At 32.8% G+C, this 14652-nt stretch overlaps 1 protein-coding gene across 1 annotated transcript in view; it reads right to left on the bottom strand.

The window, feature by feature from the left end:
* The window catches only part of PNPLA8 (patatin like domain 8, phospholipase A2), a 48220-nt gene that overhangs the window by 13693 nt on the left and 19875 nt on the right, over positions 1-14652 (bottom strand). Inside the window, exons 5-8 of the mRNA XM_016199134.2 lie at positions 13839-13933; positions 10875-11046; positions 6058-6115; positions 3833-4027 (exon numbers count right to left, since the gene is read on the bottom strand). Of these exons, the coding sequence (XP_016054620.2) occupies positions 3833-4027; positions 6058-6115; positions 10875-11046; positions 13839-13933 (520 nt within the window). The remainder of the gene's footprint in view (positions 1-3832; positions 4028-6057; positions 6116-10874; positions 11047-13838; positions 13934-14652) is intronic.

Here is a 14652-nt window from a genome sequence, read left to right as displayed (position 1 = left end):
CCTCTCTAACACCAGAGCTTCCCAGCACCTGATACCTTTGATCATCCTCACATTCTCATTGCTTTGGAGATATAAACACATGGTCTGAGGGGTGAAAGTTGTAAGGATCCATTTCATTCCATCTTGTTCCTGCCCAGGACTGTGTTTCTGTACATGAATTCCCTACTAAACTCTTTAACCTACAAGCTGGACTTGTCTGCCTCGTTGTTCTTTCGTCTCTTGGTGCCTTCGGCATTTAGGGACCACTACTGTGTATACAGTTGTCTTCCAAAACATACGTACTCATACATCTTAATTATAGCCCTACTTTCAATAACTGCTCAAATAGAATTTAATCTATAATTAATACTCTCATGATTCCAGAAAGGATATAAAGTGATTTACATTAAAACATATGTCAGACAGGACAGTCAAAAGGGGTTTTAAAAGAGAGGCTGGAAATAACTGAATATCCAAAAACTTATTGAATAAGAGGACTGTAATAAGTACCATATTTTAGTTTTAAACTTCTTAGCAACTTCAGAAAGAATAGAAAGAAACTTTGCTCAAATATTTTCTTTGTTTAAGCAATCAAGATTATTCACACCTTAGAATATGCTAATCATTCTTTCACAATGTCTTTGGAAGAGAAAAATACCCCATTTTTTCCTCAAGTATTGGAAGAGAATATGCAATAAAGAAAATATTTACTTAAGGTTTAGACTCCAGATTCCATTGAATATTCTTATTAAATTTGATGTGCCAATCTTTCTAAAGTCACTGACTTACATGAAAACATATTCTCTGTACATGTGGTCATATGCTTTACATAAAATGTATAGAAGTTATTTCAACCTAAGTTCAAAGATTATGGGCATCAATACAAAAATGGCTAAGCATAAAAAGAAATATGACTGATCTATCTGAAATGGAAAAAGAACCACTAAATTATTTTGATTTGTTATATGTATTCTACAGAGTTGAATTAAACTTTAGAACTACTTCTTCCTAGATAAAAAATAAAAACCAAATTAGATAACTTCTTTTGAAGTGTGGTCCTGAAATGCACTGAGTTATCATTTGAGAGTTTCACTAATATTTATCATAACAGCAATTTTGTAGCATGACAACCATCCTAAAGTTATAAAACTTATCTGTTATACTTTGAATACACTAAGTTACTTCATCGTTTATGGCAGTAAGAATATGAAGAAATAGTTAAAAACAGCAAGCTACATATTAAAATAAAAATTTTATTTTGAACAATAAGGCTAAATCAATATGAGAAAAACTCTATAGCTAGCCACCTTCTGTCCTGAGGGGGTTAGAAGAAGAGAGAGGTAAGAAGGGTGAGTGTCTTAAATAATTTAACGACTGGTTTGACAAAGAAAGAGTCTGAATTGACTCCAAAGACGAAATAAATCCTATTTTAATCTCTTAACTACAAAGATAGAAAGAAAATAAAATAGCTGACAGTAACATTTTAAAATATATTTAAGCTACTATATAAAAATATAGGAAAAAATAAAATTGATAAAAATGTTATAACATTGACACATATAAATTAAAATTATATAGTTAATACATAGTTTATATATAAGATCTATGTATGATGTTTTGAGTAACATCTGAAAAGTCTGTCAAAATATTATTTTTCTCTGAATACCAAATAGAGATAGCATACCAGTGACTAAAGAGGAAAGCTAAGGCTACTGACTGCATCAAATGAGATTTTTAAGTGGGATATCATATAAAAAATTAAGCATATATAAAGTATGTATATTTTAGAATTATCAGCTCAAAACCTTTATTGCCTTTATTACTTAGTATAAGTTATGAGTTAAGATTTCCATAGTGGCGAAAAAAAGTCACAAAAAAATTATGAATGAGTCTATATAACAGAAAAAGAATGACTAGAAATAATATTCAACTTTATATATCATTTAGTCATAAATTTTAAAACAGTATAGTTATAGAAAGCATCCTGTCACTTAACAGCTATGACCCTAGTCCAGTTACTTAACCTTTCTTAAAATTCAAATTTTTTATTTGTAAAATGGAAGCAACTCTATCTACCTCATAAGCAGTGATGATGAAATGAGATAATGTAAAGAACTATGTAAGTGTCTGGAACACAGCTAACTTAAGTGTTTATTATTATTATTTTATTATATCCTATCCTTTAAAATATGACCACTAAATATAAAGTACAGCATAGGGAATATAGTCAACAATATTATAATAACTATGTATGGTGTCAGATGGATACTAGACTTATTGGGGGATCACTCTGTAAGTTACACAAATGTCTACATATAAATTAAGTTCCTAGGTTGAACACCTGAAACTAATATACTATTGTATGTCAATGATAACGGGGGAAAAAAATTTCTTTTAATGACCACCAAAACTGTCAAACAGACTGGGTTCTGCATTTTCAGGGACTGTGTTTCTTTCTTTTTTTTCAAAGAATGACACTGGTCTTTATATTATTTTTTTAATTTATCTTTAAGGTTGAAAGCATTACAGATGTCTCCCCCCCTGCCACTGATCCCTTCCACCCCTCATCTGCCCTACCTCCTGGCCTTCCGCATACTATTGTCCTTCCCCATACTATTGTTTGTGTCCATGGGTTATGCATATATGCATGTAAGTTTTTTTATTAATCTCTCCCCACCCACTCCCCCACCCCTGCTTCCCCTCTGAGATTCGTCTGTCTGTTCCATGCTTCTATGTCTCTGGATCTGTTTTGTTCATCAGTTTATTTTGTTTATTAGATTCCACATATGACTGAGATAATGTGACACTTGTCTTTCTCTGGCTGGCTTATTTCACTTATTATAATACTCTCCAGGTCCATCCACGCTGTCCCAAAGGGTAAGAGATTTTTAACAGCTGCATAGTATTTCATGGTGCAAATGTACCACAGCTTTTTATCCACTCATCTACTGATGGGCACTTGGGCTGTTTCCAGATCTTAACTACTGCAAATTGCACTTCTATGAACATATAGGTGCATAAATCCTTTCTGATTGGTGTTTCGGGTTTCTTAGGATATATTCCTGGAAGTGAGGTAACTGGGTCAAAAGGCAGTTCTATCTCGAATTTTTTAAGGAAACTCCATACTGTTTTTCATAGTGGCTACACCAGTCTGCATTCCCACCAGCAGTGTACTAGGGTTCCCTTTTCTCCATATTCTGGCCAGCACTTGTCATTTGTTGATTTGTTGATGGCAGCCATTCTGAGAGGTGAGAGGTGATATCTCACTGTTGTTTTAATTTGCATCTCTCTGATGATTAGTGACACTGAGCATTTTTTCATATGTTTCTTGGCCATCTGTATGTCCTTGTTGGAGAAGTGTCTATTTAGGTCCTTTGCCCATTTTTTAATTGGATTGTCTTCCTTTTGTTAAGTTGTATGAAGTCCTTATATATTTTGGATATTTACCCCTTATCAGATGTATAACTGGCAAATACGTTCTCCCATACAGTTTGCTCCCTTTTCATTTTGTTGATGTGTTTCATTTTTAATTTTTAATCACATTTGGAAAACCAATCATACATACTACTTCATTTTCCATTAATAAAACTATCACAATTGGCTATGAATCACTGTATAAAGTACCAAAAATAAATATTTCCTAAAATATGCTCTTCAAGCCAGGCAGCTTGTTAATTTAAAGAAAAACAAACAACAAATAAGAATATCTTGTACTGCACATCTTCTGCCACATGGAGCCATAAAAAAGAAAGTCTCTTTGGTTGATCCTTCTGTAAGTTCAGTGACATTTAATATGTGCTGATTCTTTTTAATCATGTAAAGTTTTACAAGATAGGCCACAGACTCAACTTACCTGATGAAGATCATTTCCCAATGCATACTCTGCAAAGTAGCCTGGAGCAGCAGATGAGGCTCTAATGGCCTGCCACATTTTGTACTGACAGCCTCCCAAATAGTGAGAGTTGACGCCAGGAAAATGACCATAGTTTCTGAATACAAAAGCTTTTGGCGTTATTCCTCTGTTTACTATGGTACTTACTGCAGCTACCTAGTAAATTAAAAAGTGAACAATACCTATTATAAGCAGCAATATTTGGGATTTATAAAAATTAAGTATTATTTAGTAGTATGAATGAGAAACCTACTACTCTACCTATCAAGATAAATATAAAAATAACTATAATGTTAAGCTATGGGAACCTGATCTTTTTAAATAGGTATCTCTTTATGAAGAGGTAGATATAAGTACTGAGATAATTTTGAGAAATATAAGGGAATAATAATAAAAGATATTTTTGACTACATGATTTGGTAGTTATTTAAGACATTCAAGAAGGTATAAATTTATAAACCTTTATATAATATTTGAAACAGCAATAGTAGCGACAATTAAAAACTACTCAAAGATAAATATACTATTTTCATAATATAATTTACTAATTAGTCTTTGCTTCCATGATCTTTGAAAGCATTATGACTTTAATAACTGAAACTTTAAGACTACACAAACTGAAGGTTTTTTGATCATAGTTAATAACTAGCAGTTGGGTAATTTTTTAAATTAAAAAAACTAATGTTCATCACCCTGGGTCTCAGATTTTATTGGTGTCAGCTGAATTTCTGTGCTATGTTTATTAATGATCTGAAACATAAACTTAAGAAGTGAAAGTACTGAGAAGACCTAAGCTGTTAATAGTCCTGTGCCAAGCCCTGCCAGGAACCTGTGCTTTTTGCTATTTTATAAACCAAAGGCCATCTCCCAAGTTCCTAAGAGTGATCCAAGTATGTCTCTAGGCTACTGTGAATAGGAGTTAGCCATATACTGTAATACAGAAGGTCTTTCTATAAATTGGTATATAAACAGGCTGAATTAAGAAACATACAGGTGGCTGTTCCATTTATCATGAGTGAATTACTTTTAAAGTTGGCAATTACCATGAATTAAAAACAAACAAGAATCCCTGAAGATACAGGGGAACAAACAAGAGGTACAGAGTACATCCTAGGGCCCTCTCCAAAAGAAATTATGTGCCTGTCAGTACCATGGCTTCTCAGGCCCTGAATAATCTGATCCATCTATCATTTCAGCCTTATTTCACATGCTGCCCCAACATCCTTAGGCTCTAGTCTTCAGGGTTCCTGCATACCTCCAGAATTCCTCCTACACAGGTCATTCCCTTTGCCAGAAACACTCCTACTCATCAGCATTCACACTGAGATCTCAAATCTCATATCCTTGGAGTAGCCTTCCTTCATGTTCCTGTAAATATGTACTTTCAAAGAACTGTTTTTATGCTCCATAGCACTTATTTCAAGGAAACTATATCTCATCTGTGTGATTATCTGATTAAAGCCTACTTTGCCCTACTGGACTATAAACTCCATGTTTGTATTTTACTCACTAATATATCCAAAGTGCCTAGCACAATTTTGGCACATTGGATGCATAATTAATACCTAAAGAATGAATGAAAAGATAAATAAGTAGGAGTGAAAGAGCAATAGAGAGAGCTAATGGTTACAGCTTGCTATCCAAAAATAAATACAAGCTGCATGGAGTTCCTAGATGCAGAAATCCTATTCCTTAATCAAATAACAAGTATTATCAAAGAACATAAAACTTAAGCAATACTCACTCAGATCATTGTGTTTAAAACAAAAAGAGAAGCCATGTTGAGGCTTATTCTAGTAATAACTACATTTTTAAAATTGGGGTTCCATTTGTATATTAATCTAATATATATGTAAGAGGCATATATAATTTCTTTTAAAAAATCTAGGAGAGAAAATGATACAATTTATCTTAAGTCACTGGATTTCATTAACCCTTATGATAATTCTTCCTTATCTTTAGTCTCAGTCATTCATGTTCTTAAACTTTTGTTGTACTTTTACTATATATAGAAAAGGCCTAAAGATCACATCCTATATCTTCATAGAATGACTCAACATATAAGGAATCAACATAACTTATTAAAAGAAGTTCCTAAGAAATGTTTCCTTTAATAAAGGGTCTGCAGCGTAAGTGTTTTCACCTGACCTTCAATTCCAACTAGGTGTTATACACTCTAAACTTACCTTAGGACATGTGGGGTTTCTTGCTGTTTCAATCATTAGTGAAGATCCCATTCTATCCCTTTATTAAAGGAGAAGAAATAAATTATATCAAAATGATTTATCTCCTAACATCTGGAAACAGATGCTATGTAAATACTGACTGCCTATGGCTTTGGCAAAGCGCTATGAGGGACCAAATTTAAAAAAAAAGTATATGAATCTCCTCTAGGAGGCTTATCATCCAATTAATGCACATGAAAAAATATGTGGTTAGTGTCTGTTATTCTCGGACTCAAACTACAAATATCTAAGGTTATGAGAGGGCAATATCTGGGAAAGATGCATGGAGGTGTAGCTTGAAAAGGACACCAAAACATGGCAAAGTTACACATTTAAATTCAGGACATAAGCAGGGGAAAGGCACAGAGGCAGAATCAATCTGTTGTTTTCAGGGTCCTCCTGAAAGAATAAAGTTGCTGTGTTGAGATTAAGACTGCAGAATGGGTAGGCTTGTTACAGAGTAATCCAAACACCAGATCAGGACACTTGTATTAGCAATTCAAAGCCAATGTCACCCTACAAAAAATGTGAAATCACATTTTAAAGTCATCTGAGTTGGCATTTGAATTACTGCAACAGAAATTGTCCTTGGGCAGCTTTTTTTTTTTAATCCTCACCTGAGGATATTTTTTCCATTGCTTTTCAGAGACAGTGGAAGTGAGAAAGAGAGAGAGAGAGAAACACAAATGTGAGAGAGACATATCGATTGGTTGCCTCCTGACCGGGGATAGAGCCTGCAACCAAGGCACATGCCCTTGGCCGAAATCGAACCCAGGACCCTTCAGTCCATAGGCCGATGCTCTAGCCACTGAGCCAGACTGGCCAGGGATGGGCAGCTACTTTTACAATTCCATTATAGGGGAATTTTATTTCAGTGCAGAATTTTTCCTGACTTAAAAATTATGTTTTCACCCTGTATTGAACATAAAAACTATGTGGGGTTTTTGTTTCTTTGTTTTTTAAATAACCTGCCTCAATAAGAAACGTAGATTTTTCTAATGACATTTTTTCAAATAATTCTCATGTTTCTCAACTAGAATGCTAGTGAAGTCACATAAGGGTAGTATGTACAAATTAGGTAGTGATCTACCTTTCACAATCTTTAAAAAATATCAATGTAAAATACTTTATAAAACAGACAAGATGTTTGTCTTTCCCAACCTGACCTATGTTACTTCTGTGTGAAAATCAATGCAGTTTTATTCTTCTACAGATCTTTCACTTTATCTTTTCATAGAAATCTAGCTGTAAAATTGGACAGAGATCCTGGGAGCATGCTGCTTTCATAGTTTAAGCAAAATTCACATTTACTTTTTGTTTAAACTTTGATTTTATTAACAGAACCGAAATGCATTAGTGAATTAAGTTATAAATATAGATTCAAAAATAAAGTGAGGAACATTATTTATTTCAGAGATGTCAAAATACAAAAATATCTGAACATTCCTAGATTCTACTAATGCTATAATTAAAAGTAGTAACCCTAAAATAACATAAAATCATTACCACAGGAAAAAAACAACAAACTATAAAAATGCTCTCAATAAACAATGAGAGGGGGGGAAAAAGACAAAAACATCTTAGACAACATAGAGAGTAGGTGTGATAGATTATAATAATGGCCCCCAATGGCTCACTTCCTGAGATCTATAACCCTGTATATAGTTCCTTCCCATATAACCCTGGGTTCCAGTGGCTTTGGTCAATGGAACACTGGCCGACATGCCAAAGGAAAACCTTTTCTTTTTTAAAATCTCTACTACTAATTTTAAACTCGGTTTATGTTAAGCAAAAGTTAAGTCGTACAAGGCAAGGTGTAGGATTTGTTTTAATGTACCCAATGATAGATTTGATTATTACTGATTGAACTGTTAACTGTTTAACAATTTTAGACTTACGTTTTCTTTCTTTGGCTTGTTTGTTCTTGCTTTTACTTTTATGCTACACTAGTTTGCCATTTAGCAATTACACTGTGCAATATTATAATAAGGATTGGGAAAATTTATAGGGATGTAATGTCTGTTATTATAGTTTGAGATAGTATTTCTCTCTAGTTAGTGATTTGTTTTTAAATATGTTTTTATTGATTTCAGAGAGGAAGGGAGAGGGAGAGATAGAAACATCAATGATGAGAGAGAATCATCAACTGGATGCCTCCTGCATGCCCATCAACCACTGAGCCATGCTGGCCTGGCTAGTTCTCAGTGATTTAAATGTGACCAAGCCTTCTGTACTTTGTCACAAAAAGCAGGTTTACCACACATGACTATTTTGGTGAGTGTCAAAAAAAAATGTATGGTGTATTACTGTTGATTCTCTTTGAATTGAAAAAAAAAGTATATATATATATTGCAGCATAAATGAATAAATAAATAAAATAAACTGAGGCTTGATAAATACTTTCATACTGGGGCTTGACCTTTTGGAACTCTGAGACCGCCAATACAAGATGAAGTCCAGGATGAGAGTGACCATGTGGAGAGAGACCAGCTGTCCCAGACATCTCAGCTGAGCTGCTGACTGCCAACAGCCATGTGAGTGAGTTTAGACAAGAACAGAAAAAACACCCAGTCAAACCACAGTGGCATAAGACTAAACCACTGTCATTTTAAAACACTAAGTTTTGTAGTGGTTTGTTTTGCAGCAAAGGTTGAGAGGAAAAGTAGGGAAAGGAAAAAAACAACTGACTACAGTTGGAAAGTTTATCAATAGCAATATGCCAACGCATGAAGATATTCCAATGAGTAAAAAAAGGGAAAAAACATTTCAGAACACAGAGGCTGGTTTTGCAGTAAATTTTCAAATCTTCATTAAAAAAATCTAACCAGTACTATGATTTTATAATTTGAGAATGGATACAATTTTTTTAATAGACACAAAAGAAGACCCAAAAAATAAGCAGCAAACAACATTAATGAATGGGAAGATCATTCAATTGGAAAAATGCCTGTATAAAAAGTATCAATATCTAAATAGTAAATTTGGACTAAAATTTTTAAAATCAATAGATAAAAACCAAAAACTTGGACATAGACTCTAATATAGATAAGAATTTAAAATATGATAAAGCTGGTGCTTCAAATCAAAAAGAAATAAAAAGTACTTGGTAAAAGGTACGGGGACATTAAAATTAATATTGGAGTAAAAGGTTAAGTCAGATTCCCTTACAATATACATCAAAATAAATTTCAGATAAGAATTAAAAATGAAATTAATTAAACCTTAGAACTAGAAAATAATATAAAGATCTACTTGATTTCAATGTAGAAAAGACTTCCTAAACATGAAAGTTAAAATTTAAAAAAGAGATGACTAAGTAAAGATGTTAAATTCCTCTAACATTAAAAAGCACATTTTCAACAAATAAATATTTAATATATTTACATTATAGTGAGAAATGGCCTGATAGGAATAAGAAAATATTATGACCTTGAAATTCAGAAGAAAATATATAATCGAAATATAAAAATGTTCCAATTCATCAATAATCAAAGTGATGCAAATTTGAAACACCAGTTTAAAAGTCTCTCAAACTGACACAGTTTTAAAATTAAAATGTTTAGCCTGGCTGGATGTGGCTAAGTGGTTGAGCATCGACCTAGGATCCAGGTGATCGGGGTTCGATTCCTGGTCAGGGCACATGCCCAGGTTGCGGGATCGATCCCCAGTTGGGGGCGTGCAGGAGGCAGCCGATCAATGACTCTCTCATCGTTTATGTTTCTATCTCTCTCTCCCAAATCAATAAAGATATATTAAAAAAAAAAAATTAAAATGTTTAGTGAAATGGAAATACAAATTGATGCGGGTAGGTGAGTAAACTGGGTCAAATGTTTTGACTCAATAACATATAATAATTTTTAAAACATGTATACTTTCTGACCCAAAATTTCACTCTAGAAATTTACCTTAAAGTGTAATCAAAGATTTAAGTAGAGATGTAGGATGTCCTTTCACCTTTATTTTAAACTGTAAAAATGTCTAAGGTATCCTTCTTTTCCAATATAGAATTGTTAAATAGTACATCCATAAAATATGACAGTGAACAACCATTAAAATATGTCCCAGAAAACAATGAATAGGAAATCATTCATGATAAAATGCTAAGGTAAAAATGCAGGATACAAAATTACACGAGCATTATCATCCCAATTTTGTGAAGGGAATAAATACATATGCACACTCACAATCCCATACATACATACACTAATTTATTTGTAAGAAACTCTGGGAAAAAATACATCACCATGTTAATAGTGAGATTGTATGTTATTTTGATTGTTTTCTCTATATGTTCTCTATTTCCTATATGATTATTTTTAAAACACATCAGCATTGGCCAAATAATTATGCTTATAAACTGACCTATATTACAAGGTCTATCACTCTGAATATTAAGATTGTGAATGATTTTAAGTTTCTACTTCATGCTTTTATTTTTGGAAAGTGGGTATAATGGCTTTGTTGTGCTTTGGAAACATGTTTAAAAATTATGACTTCTAAGAAAAACTAATATGGTAAGTAAAAACAATAGGATCAAACATGGTCTCTATAGAATACGGTCTCAATTTTTAAAAAGGCAATTGCAACTTTTACATGAAAATCTCACACACATGAACCCAAGAAATAGTGGCTAGATTTACCAAAATATTAATAGTGATTATCTCTAACTAATAGGATCAATAATTTAATATTCTTCTTAATATTTTTAAGCATTTTTAAAATTAACATGCACATATTACCTAGATAAAACAGCTTTTAAAAGAATAATTATAACTTACTTAAGAATATTTTCCCATGTTTGACTGTCATAAAATGCATGGCTCCAACTCATTTTGACTGTTCCAACAATGACATTTTGTGAAAACACATCTGTTCCTAATTTTCGATAAAGTTCCTCACATTCATCCAGAGGCATATGAAATAATCCCAACATGAATGCCAATATAGCACCTGAAAGAAAAAAATCTTTAGTTTTAGTCTGTATTGACATTACAGTACTTATAAGATTTCCTGAATCATAGACTTGGTTAAAACTCTACCTTTGAAACTTTCAAACTGTGTTACCTGGGACAAACTACTCAACCTCTCAGAGCCCTATTTTTTTCATCTATAAAATAAGGGTAATTACAACAACTAAAATGTATAAGGTTCTTATATTGGGATAATACATGCAAAAGTCTTTATTTACTAGGCCTCAATAAGGACACATAAATGGCAACCAATGATGATGATAATTTAAAAATATATAAAAATGTGTCATTTTATACTACATTAAGTAAAATATAATTAGGATACTGTGGTAGAGAAAGTCCTTTCTAACCTTAATAAATTCCTTAGTTTTGGTCATAAGATATTTGACAACTTGCCAATTTGTTAAAAAATTGCTTCTTCAGACTGGTCCTGGGAATCAATGTAATTAAAGAAATTAGGTCTCTGGATGTCCTTTTAAATAGCAGATTTCATATCCTAGCTGCAATTGGTAGGACACACTGCCACCTAGTGTACCTAATTGGCCTAACCCAGAACTAACAAGAAAAACTGGAGAAAGGTTTTAGGGGGTGGGACAAGGAAAAGGCCTGTATAGCATCACTGCTTACTCTGAGACTGCAAAGAAATAAAAAACAGAAAATCACTCTCATAATGTATTTGAAGTATTTTAAGTATTTTATTATACTTAGTCTTATTCTAGTAAAAGGTAAGACAGCATACTCTGTTTGGCAGAACTATATAATAGAAATTGCTATTTTTCAATTTGTAGAAAAGTTGTAACTAACACAAGAAATACCTTACCAAAAAACTAAGTTCCTTTCCTTTTAAGTGGAGCTACTACAAAGATGAACAGATACTTAAAAAACTGAATTTTATTGAACTGGTAAGTATGTTATCCTTGAATTAAGTATATATTTATTAACTTTATAGAAATTATAAGTGAAACAAAAGTTCTACATTAGAATATACAAAATGGAAAAAAAGAAAGGAAAATCAGAAGTACTATATTACAAATTAAGTTTAATATAAGCTAGAAAACAATGGAAAAGGTATATTGTGATCATACAGAAATGTACATATTTCATAAACTGATATTCTACCCCATGGGTGAATCTCTGTAATTTAAAATTCTTTCATAAGTACCTACCTACTAAGAATAGTGCCAAAGCAAGAAGTTGCCTTGTAGATGTGTTTAAATGTTTGGATAGCTAGGACCATCCTAAAGTAAAAGAAATAGTCAATAGGTAATAGCTCTAAGAAAAGTACCAAAGAACACTAGCCCTGGGAAATGTCTGAGAAAAGTTTCCACCTGGCCGGCATGGCTCAGAGGCTGAGCACTGACTGACCTATGATCCAGGACATCACAGTTCAATTCCCGGTCAGGGCACATGCCCAGGGTTTTGGGCTCGATCCCCAGTAGGGGGTGTGCAGGAGGCAGTGGATCATTAACTCTCTCTCATCATTGATGTTTCTATCTCTCTCTCCCTCTCCTTTTCTCTGAAATCAATAAAATCATATTAAAAATAAAATTAAAAGTTTCCACAGTTAAATCAATTTGGGATATACATATTATTTTCCAATTCTGAAAGTCACAATGCATTTTTAACATACTAAGTGAGATCAGAAATCCCCATGTAAAGATACCTGTTTAACTTCCTTTAACTCAACATTTTCCAAATTTACTAACATCCTGAGGAATAGTGTTCAGCGGAACAACATAGGGATCGCTGTTTTCTTATACTTTTGAATCATCCCTACAACTGCTCTCATTTAGTTTTCACAACTGAGCAGCAACTGACACGCCCTTTGGGAATTTTTGTCATACTTGACACATGTAATGCAGATAAATCATTTGATTTTGTTACTAGTGGTCTTTAGAACTACTATTATAATTAAAAAAAAATGTTAAAGAAGTAGAAATTAAAATCTCTGAAGATAAACTAATGTAAAGTGAGAAATTATCAGGTCAAACAATAAAATATACAGCAAGGATGTGCAATCTTAATAGTCCTTGAGTATTACCTGGGAAGTAAGCAATAACAATGGGTATCCTGAGACTTGATGTGCAGGGGTGGGAGGTGCTGGGGGTGGGGAATAGATAGGTGAGAGAGCTGGGGTAAGGAAATAGGAAAAAAAAAAAAGAATAAAACAAAAATTCATCTGATGGTGAGTCAATAAAAACTAAGAAATTATTCCATACAATTATATTCTAAGCTGCCAATTTCTTCTATACAAACATGAAACTATAATTTTAAATGTGTATCAACTAGCAATATTAAAAACAGCCTTTAATAAACATAGATTCTCACACTTATCAATTTAAATTCTGGCTTCAACCAACCAGATTAAAGAAAAATGACAGACGAAGCAATTAACTCACAGAGGAACACCTCTCATAAATAAGTACAATCCTTTCCATCTTTAATATTCTATTGATTCAAGTACAATTTGAGTACCTACCTTCCTTCCGTTTCATCACTTAAGGTGACTTTACCATAAAGCAATAACTCATAATTCGTAACTGGTCACTTGTGACTTATTTATAAAATATTAGAAAGCACATTAAAAACTTTTTTCTGAATGTTAATTTATTCCCATAAATATTTTTAGAAGTTAATTAAGCAAACCAAGGGATTATTCATCATCAAAACATGAAATTAATACCCATAATTTCAAAGAATGATCTTGAACATAAATGTTTAATGTTTTATTAATGCACTGCTGGGATATACCATCCCCATAATAATAATTACCTGTGCTTACACCACAAATGTAATCAAACAGCTGGTGAACTGGCTTCTGAGTAAGTTCAACTAATTTTCGCAGTGTCTGAAGAGCAACCAAACCCCTATAGAAAAGATAAAGGTGAAGTGAGAATTCCTGTTTCAAGGACAGTTAAGTTATTGAATAAAACAATCCTAAAAGTTGCTTTTCTAGCTTATATGCTAACATGAAAACTAATAATATAATTCAGCATCAGTAAAGGTTGCTTAAGTTTTTAAGGAGACTTTTGAATATCCGATATCTTTTTTTAATTTTTTTTTTTAATCCTCACCCAAGGATATGCTTTTATTGATGTTAAGAAAAAAAAGAAAGAGACATTAATGTGAGAAAGAAACATCGAAAGGTTGCCTCCCATACATGCCCTGACCCGGATCAAACCAGCAACCTGGGCATGTGCCCTGACCAGGGATCAAACCCACCACCTTTTGGTGTATAGGAGGATGCTCCAACCAACTGAGCCAAACTGGCCAGGGCTGAATATCCAATATCTAAATAATGACACAAAACTCATGCTATCGATGTATGTTTTTAAATTTATACTATAAAAATATGCCAATGTAAGATTTAAAAAAAAAAAAATACCCCAACTAAGGAAAATACTTAAAGCTTCCACTCACTAGTTTGGGGAGGGCATATATGGATTCCTTCTCTCACTATTGTAGTTGGTCACCTATGCATCTATACAGTTTTGTTTTATATATTTCACAAGTCATATTTTTAAGCCTTCATCATTTTTTAAAACTTAACAATCTTAGGACAATGCTCTACATTAAGGATATATTT

This window comes from Miniopterus natalensis, chromosome 10, assembly GCF_054644295.1.
Source record: "Miniopterus natalensis isolate mMinNat1 chromosome 10, mMinNat1.hap1, whole genome shotgun sequence".
Lineage (NCBI taxonomy): Eukaryota > Metazoa > Chordata > Mammalia > Chiroptera > Miniopteridae > Miniopterus > Miniopterus natalensis.
This window is presented reverse-complemented; position numbering and strand designations above follow the sequence as displayed.